Source organism: Mercenaria mercenaria, chromosome 6 (genome assembly GCF_021730395.1).
Source record: "Mercenaria mercenaria strain notata chromosome 6, MADL_Memer_1, whole genome shotgun sequence".
Taxonomy (NCBI): domain Eukaryota; kingdom Metazoa; phylum Mollusca; class Bivalvia; order Venerida; family Veneridae; genus Mercenaria; species Mercenaria mercenaria.
In genome coordinates, this window is record NC_069366.1 from 82,020,984 (window position 1) to 82,028,852 (window position 7,869).

General features: G+C 35.1%; 1 protein-coding gene across 2 annotated transcripts; it reads right to left on the reverse strand.

The window, feature by feature from the left end:
• Positions 1 to 566: 566 nt before the first annotated feature.
• On the reverse strand, positions 567 to 5,998 carry LOC123548402 (heat shock 70 kDa protein 12A-like). 2 transcript variants are annotated; one of them, XM_045335616.2, is made up of 5 exons: positions 5,844 to 5,998; positions 3,670 to 4,047; positions 2,906 to 3,130; positions 2,113 to 2,275; positions 567 to 1,477 (listed from the first exon to the last, which is right to left on the reverse strand). In XM_045335616.2, exons 2-5 carry the CDS (start codon positions 4,003 to 4,005, stop codon positions 756 to 758), a joined length of 1,446 nt encoding a protein of 481 aa, XP_045191551.2. In that variant the 5' UTR covers positions 4,006 to 4,047; positions 5,844 to 5,998; the 3' UTR covers positions 567 to 755. The 2 variants fall into 2 exon arrangements, with proteins under 2 accessions (XP_045191551.2, XP_045191552.2); XM_045335617.2 differs by lacking the exon at positions 5,844 to 5,998 and adding an exon at positions 5,625 to 5,769.
• Positions 5,999 to 7,869: the final 1,871 nt, after the last annotated feature.

Here is a 7,869-nt window from a genome sequence, read left to right on the forward strand (position 1 = left end):
ATGCAAGTATACTTGCACACTTGGTGATGGATTTGAAAAGTTTCGTCGGAAGTTTTTAAAAAGCGCACCCTTGCGGATAGGTGCTCACAGGAAGTACTTCTTTCCGGAGTGAATACAGAACTTCATTCAATTGCTAAAAATTATTCATCACTCAACACTAATGAAAGAATGATTTCAAGTTGTTTGAAAAAAAAAATATTATCTTAATTTAAAAGATCAAGAATTGGCCAGAAAATGGAAAAGCAGAAAGAAAAGGGAACGCGATAATGACGTCACCGTGACACCAGCTTTCCATTAATTTTGAAAACGTATGACATTCACTGTTATAGGTATGGTGACACTAAATGTAGACTTTTTCAAGTGAATAGGTTCTCCTGAATTCTTGTGAGTAGTGAATAGTTTCTTTGTGACAATGATGCATATATTTTTTAGCTTAATCCGATTTCTTTGAGCTCGCTTTGAGGCTTTGCCTTATTTCATATTATATATGCAACAAAATATTGTAGAATACTAAAATGAGAAAAGCGTTAGCAACATAGTAAAGATTTATAAACTGTTAACAGGAATTCAGCCGAACTTTTTAATCATACTCATAAAATATAAAATAAAGAGCATTGATTTCCGGTTTACATATACTCAACAGACTTTCCATGTGAAAAAGTTACAATAATCTGAATTCTAGTCCCTTCAACAATTCATTTTATGACATAAAGTAAGCATAATTATATGGTCAATTTCCTGTTTTCTTTTGAGAGTTATAGGACTGTACACACTGACGATATTATAGTTTGTTCCTTTTCTTTCTGGTATGAACCTGACACGGGAGTCGGAGGTCGTATTTCGTGGTTCATTGCAAGCATAACCGAACCCTTCATCACTGCAAGTTCCGGCGTTTCCGGTATAATAACTTCCATTTCCGGAAATCGCTTCTTGATCCCGGCTTGCACTAGTTTTGACTCCGAGAAGCCACCTACCAGCATAAAACTTGCAATTCGAGCACAGGGAGCCATCTGCAGAACGTTCCGGATGTAGACTTCTATTTTATCCAGGACTATGTTAAAAAGGTCTTTCAGAACGCTGATTTCAACGTGCAGACGACTTCCGTCGTACCGGACGCGATCCCTGTAAACTGATTTCTCCTTTATTCTTTGAGTTATTGTAACATATTCAGTTTTATACTGTTCTTTGAAAGTTTCCTCAATCTGATATGGTAACTTGAAAGAAAAAAGTTCCGTACCGGAAGTGCCTGGTTTAATTTCCCGCTTTCTCATTTCAAATTCGTCACACATGGCCATATAGTCATCAATGTAGTCCTTCTTAAGAGTTCTTATTATATCTTCACCGATCAGGTTGGAGAGAAACAACAAGAACTGGTCGTTCACTTGGCTGCTACCTTTCTTATGACTGCGAGTTTGGAACACCATTTTGAACGTTTTGTCGCCACTGACGCGGTGAACAGATAACGTCGCGGCGTCACCTGTAAAAATGTACCTGGCTATAAAAAATAGACGATGCTATCATCAGAGCAGGTTTGGAGGGCATATCTCTTCTGATTTAGAAAATTTGATGGAACATATTCCATATTAGGTAAATTGCTGAATTTGGAATATAATGTTTTCTGTTTTGAAGATACAAAAGATAAATTTCTAACTGAAGTGAAAGAATGGACATAAAAACGCATGAAAAATACTACGCTGATCAGTCTGTACAGTATTACTAAGAGAACACACCCTCTGGCAAGTGTGCACAATTTGACATATATCTGCAGTCTGCTAAAAATTCCGACAGCGTAACTCGGGAAGTATGTCCTGTACATAAAGAAAAACAAAATTGCTGTTTGTTCCAGATGTGTATGATCCTAAACAAAAAGATATTTACTTAGCCTGCTGGTGGCAAATGATTCAGTCTTTGCGACCAATGCAGACCAAGATCAGCCTGTACATCCGTGCAGTCTGATCATGGTCTGCACTGTTCGCCATTCAGTCACTATCTTTTTGGTAAGCACCCCTTTTAACAGTTAATGATACTGTCCAAATTGAAAGATGGACATGTTCATTATAGAAAATTTGCAGGGTAAGGGTTAAATTAAACCGGACACTTCCTCGTACATACCGCTCAAGTCAAGCAGCATTACCCGTGCATCAAAATGGGAGATTTTGTTAGAGATTTTCGCTCTCCCATCAGGCGAAACTTTAATGCGGATGAATTGCATTACATAAGCAAGACAGGCCTCGGGCTCCGTTACCAACCTCAGTCGTCTAAAAGGAATTCCTGACTGAAATATATTAAGCATTTTATTCTTGAGATTATTTCTTCTTTTTTTCTTGAGAACTTAGCATGCATATACGAACTTCTCAAAGTCAGTTGCTGAATAAAGTGAAAAGCACATTATTTTGAAAAGCACTTGAAAACCCAGTTGTAGAAATTGCTAAGTGCAAATAAAAATGGTAGACTGCCTCTAACTAATATGAGTAAAACATTTGTACCCTACAATATTCATAAAGTATATACATGTACTCGAGTTAATTATTCGAATACAGTTAAACCTGCATTACATGTAAACGACTATATGTTCAGTTACACGAAAACGTGTACACATGAAGACCACGTTTGGACTATCACTTCTTAAGCTTTGCCTTTATATACATGCTTGGGTTTAGTTTATTTCAAACATGCTAATCGAAGCTCGTTTGTTACAACATTTAACTGGTTTGTATTACAGGAAACACGGTCGCGCACCAACAAGGGTGCCAGACTGGCATCTTTTTTCATTACTTCGTTCCAACTTGAAATCCCGCTAATTATACCCGTGATAAAACATGGTCGTTTCAGATTCCAAACATGTCATTTAAGCCCAAATTGAGTGCCAGATTTAGTTATAAAAAAGCTTAACAAAGTGCATTACCTCAATAGCCAAGTCCCTATATAGAAGGCTTGTTTCTTGTTTCCATGCCGACGGTACACTTAATACCCAGAAAATATCGTTCTCTGTGATGGCATCGAATCGTTTCCGTACCCTCTCTAATGCTTTCTCTCTAAAGAATGTAAGCAGCGCCAGTAGAATGTCGCACAAGGGCTTTTCCTGACCACTGTTGACATCAGTTATCATGGCGTCAAAATTTACACCATCCTGGTTGCAAAATGAATTAAAAGGTATCACAGCCTTTTTTCAATATCATTGCATTTTGAATATTATTTATTATTTAAAATGTGAGAATTTTCATAAATGTATCATTTGTAAAAACGCATTAAGGTTTACTTTACTAAATAATTTCATATCAAACCTATCATACATCTTTTTAATTCATTTAAATGTTTGCAGTGATAATACTTTCAAAGTAAATGTTAAACTTTCTTTATTAGATTAAAGAAATTTGTACTTTAATTGTATATTCAGAGAGATCGATTACTAAAATATGGACTATCTATATTGAGCCGTGCCATGAAAAAACCAACATAATGGGTTTGCGACCAGCATGGATCCAGACCAGCCTGCGTATCCGCGCAGTCTGGTCAGGATCCATGCTGTTCGCTTTCAAAGCCTATTGCAATTAGAGAAACCGTTAGCGAACAGCATGGATCCTGACCAATCCGCGCAGGCTGGTCTGGATCCATACTGGTCGCAAACCCATTATATTGGTTTTCTCATGGCGCGGCTCATATATTTACCTTGTAAAATTCCTGTTTTACATTTCTGAACAGTAAATACTCTGCGTGGCAACCGTCCAGAAACTTTCCAGCAAAGTCTGTCTCCGCCTCGTATCCATATTTAGCCCCTTTCATTTCCCCGTGGGGTTCTAGCAGTAAGGTGGTGCATGTTTTGTGGGTCATATGCTTTTCCCTGACCCAGGGGTCGTTCATATGAATTGTCCATTCGTCTTCTAGATATTCTTTCGTATATGTGTAGGCAAATCCTGAATACGTATCTCCTATGTCAAGAGTCACTAAAACAGAACTGTCTTCTTTGACTGACAAGGGTTGTATGATGGTGTCAGACCGAAACATCGCTAGTATCGTGGTGGCATCGTTTCTGTCATAGAAAGCTTTCTGTAAGAAAATAATTTTAAACATTTTTTTTTATTGACGAACTACAGTAATAATAGCTGCAGTAATCAAACTTGTTTTAATTTAATTAACTAGAAGTTACCCGGACAACTCTTATATTAGAGGTTTGCGTTCTATAAAAATTTTAAGGGTAATAAATCCAAAAACTGGACAAAATGCATGTGTGTCCTGACAAAATGCTCAAGTTCACTTCATATAGTCATTTTCTTTGGAGCAGATCTATTGGAAACCTTAAGAGCCATTATCCAGCAAGTCTTATGTTAACGTGTTATATATCAAAGGGCAATAACTCCTTGGCCTGACACGGTACATTCATGTCCTGACAACATATGCAAGTTCACTTTAAATTCAATGGAAAGTTATCGGGAAGGACGAACGAACGCACTGAAAGACGTCTCAACAAATGGGTAATTACGTAGCTACCTTTTGTTCTCTCTATCGTCCTTTTGGCCACGTACGAGAATTTAAGGAATGAATGGAATTACAATAATCTATTGTCTAGTACTCATTTGCAGACATGGACGGATGAACGGACGTAAGAAAATACAAGGCGGCAATTAACTGCCCACACTCCTCACCGAGTATTTTATGCGGTTCGTAAAAAGTAACAAAAATACCGAGTTTGTTGTAAAAAAGGCCTACTACTACTACTACTAACTACTACTGCTCCTATCTACTAACTACTACTACTACTACTACTAAGTACTAACTACTACTACTACTACTAGTACTAACTACTACTACTACTACTAAAGTACTAACTACTACTACTACTACTAAGTACTAACTACTACTACTACTACTACTACTAAGTACTAACTACTACTACTACTACTACTACTACTACTACTACTACTACTAAGTATACTACTACTACTACTGCTACTACTGCTGCTGCTTCTGCTTGCTGCTGCTGCTGCTACTTCTACTGCTACTACTACTACTACTACTACTACTAAGTTGGAAAGGTGGAAGTCGGAAGTCAGGAAGTTCGAAGTAAGAAGTCGAGAACTTGCAAGTGAGAAGTGCAGAAGTCAGAAATTAAAAGTAGGAAGTACGGAAGTTAAATGTCCCTCCAGGGCTTCCATAGTATTACCACCAGGACCGCAAGCATAAAAAAGAAGAAGAAATCAAAGCGAAAGCGCTTATGAGGTATACAACAAAAATCTTATCCAAAAAAGTAACAATTTTCTGAGTTATAAGAGCAATAATCCGGACAAATTTAACTTTGATGAAAGAGAGAGAGGGTGATGTATCTTTGTTCATGCATCTAATGATGTAGTTTCGAAGCTATCTCTCCAAAAACATGCAAAAAAAATGAACCTTACCAAGATAATGCCAATTTTCTTATTACAAAAAGGGCCATAATTAGAAGAAATTATAAATTAGAATTATGGGTAATGGCCTACTTACTTATCTTATGATGATTAATAAGTGTACAAAGAACCAAAACTACTGTTTTTATAGCTTCGAAGAAAAAGCTGACCTGAGTTGAACCAAAATGGTCAACCCACTCGATATTTAAAAAACAAAAAAAAGAAGAAATAAAAAACACAAACGTGCTAAAAAGAATGAAGAGATCCAAAGTCCAAACGACCAACAAGTCACTCAAAACATTGACGTTTGCAATACACTAAAGAGATTAAAATAAATTTATGCAAATGTCATTTTGATAAAACACAGTTTTTAAATGGATTGTTATAATTTTATTTTCATCAAAATATAATATGCTAACGAGTTTGTTTTAAGTCGATGTAGAGAGAAAAATAAGTACTTACAAATTAAGTGGGTATATATACCATAACAACGCTATTAAACATCCTCTTTCGTAAAAAAAGAAAAACGAAAATAGACTTCCTATTTGCTTTTCGAAGAATTAAAAGTTTGAGAAGGAAGTATAAAGCTTGTCGATAATCATCTATACTATTGATCCATGTCTACAAAAGTAAACAACATTGAAACGTACGGTTAATTTTTTTTCTTATCGTAACAATTATCATTAAAATTAAGATTACATCAGACATTTCAATAATGTAGTTTATCAAAGTTTATTGTCTATTCCATCACATGCTTACATATAATACATGAAATCAATTCAATAAAATGCATGTATGTCCAATCTTAAAAGAGTTGTAATAATCATCAAATCAAACATTAAAACAGTTTAACAAATCAATGGCACCTTACTTAATATATAGTTACAGAGAACTACAAGAGACTGCATAATCTCAATCATATTATACATTACAACAATATGACTGAGTATTAATATCTACATGATAAAATGTAGACTATAACTGCTAATCAAGACTAAAATCTGCCATAAAAGGATTCTAGAACTAAGACACTGACAAGGAAGTTATGCACTAATGCGCTAGGGGAAAAAATTGTGTTAAGAAACTAAGTATCACCTCAGATCAGATCTGAAATGAACAGATTAGCAGTAATATTCTACATAAATGATAAAAATAATGTACATATGTACTAAAAGTAAAATACAATGGACATTATTTACAAAGAAAACACATTCTTCTATTAAGTATACCAAAACAGGTTTTGGAACTAACCCTTATAACATCATGGTTGGAAAATATAAACTTAATTTTATCATTATCAGTGAGTGACATAAAATTTTCATCAATATCAAAAGCTTTGCTGAACAAGGCAAATCCTTGACTGACTCTGCCATAAGAACTATGTCATCAGCATACATGAGAAGGCAAACTTTCTCATTATTTATAGTTACACCAACATTCAAAGCTTTTATATATGTAGCAAGATCATTTATTTACAGATTAAATAAAAGCGGCGAAAGAACACAACCTTGTCTCAACCCGCACGTTACACCAAACCAATCTGTATGTAAATTATTGACTCTAACGCAAGAGTATGTGGATGAATACAATGACCTTAACTGTGACAAGAAAACAATTTACCGGACACTCCAATATCTGAAAGACGCTGCCAAAGCAAAGACGCTGCCAAATGTAAGTATAATAAAATACTGATAAAAGAGTTTACCGTAAACTCATAAAATATCAATAGGACCGTGTTTTGAAAAATTGTAACGTTATGTGTGTGCATATATACAATATAATAGTAAAGGATTTACCAAAATAATAAATCTGTACTAATTTTGCATCATTAAATCTGCATAAATTCTGTACTAGTATTCAATTGATGTTGCATTAGCAGTGCTTATTTGATACAGAATTTTAGTATAGTATTAGCTCATTTGCATGGTAAAGTCTGTACTTAATATTATACTTATAAAGTACATCCAAAATTAGTGTTGAATTATAGTATAGAATTCCCCTGTTTTTGTTTTTTTTTTTCATTTGGGATAAAACCTGTCTGTAAAAACCGCCCTTTGGAAATGGGAAAAAAAATGGTTTGTATTGAAAGGTGGTCTCTAAATACAGTCAAATTTACGTTATGGTTAAACTTAAAGACAGACAGTGACCTTTTTATGCAGGTTTTATAGTAGTGATCTTTATTCCGAGGCGGTCTTTAGTGAAGGTTTGACTGTACTAGATGATTTTCCATATCTGCAGCCGCTTTTATTGCGTTTGGTAATTCAGTACTTATTAGGTCTACATAAATTAGTGTCATTGTTTCTTGTGGTTCTTAATTACTTTGAGGTTTTTGTCATTTAACGGCGTCAATCTGCTGTTCCACATGCAGAAACCAACTGGATAGATTTGGTCTACACAGATAACCAGCAAAAATCTACTTACACTCTACATTGATCGTGAAGATGAAATTTCTGCTTTATTTTTAACTTCCCCGAATCCCCATCTGCGA

Coding starts and splice junctions, on each gene's coding strand:
- LOC123548402 (XM_045335616.2), bottom strand. CDS start 4,005: ATGTTTCGGTCTGACACCATCATACAACCCTTGTCAGTCAAAGAAGAC. Junction 2,276..2,905: donor ATAGGGACTTGGCTATTGAG/GTAATGCACTTT, acceptor AATATATTTCAG/TCAGGAATTCCTTTTAGACG. Junction 1,478..2,112: donor AATGCTGCTTGACTTGAGCG/GTATGTACGAGG, acceptor ACATTTTTACAG/GTGACGCCGCGACGTTATCT.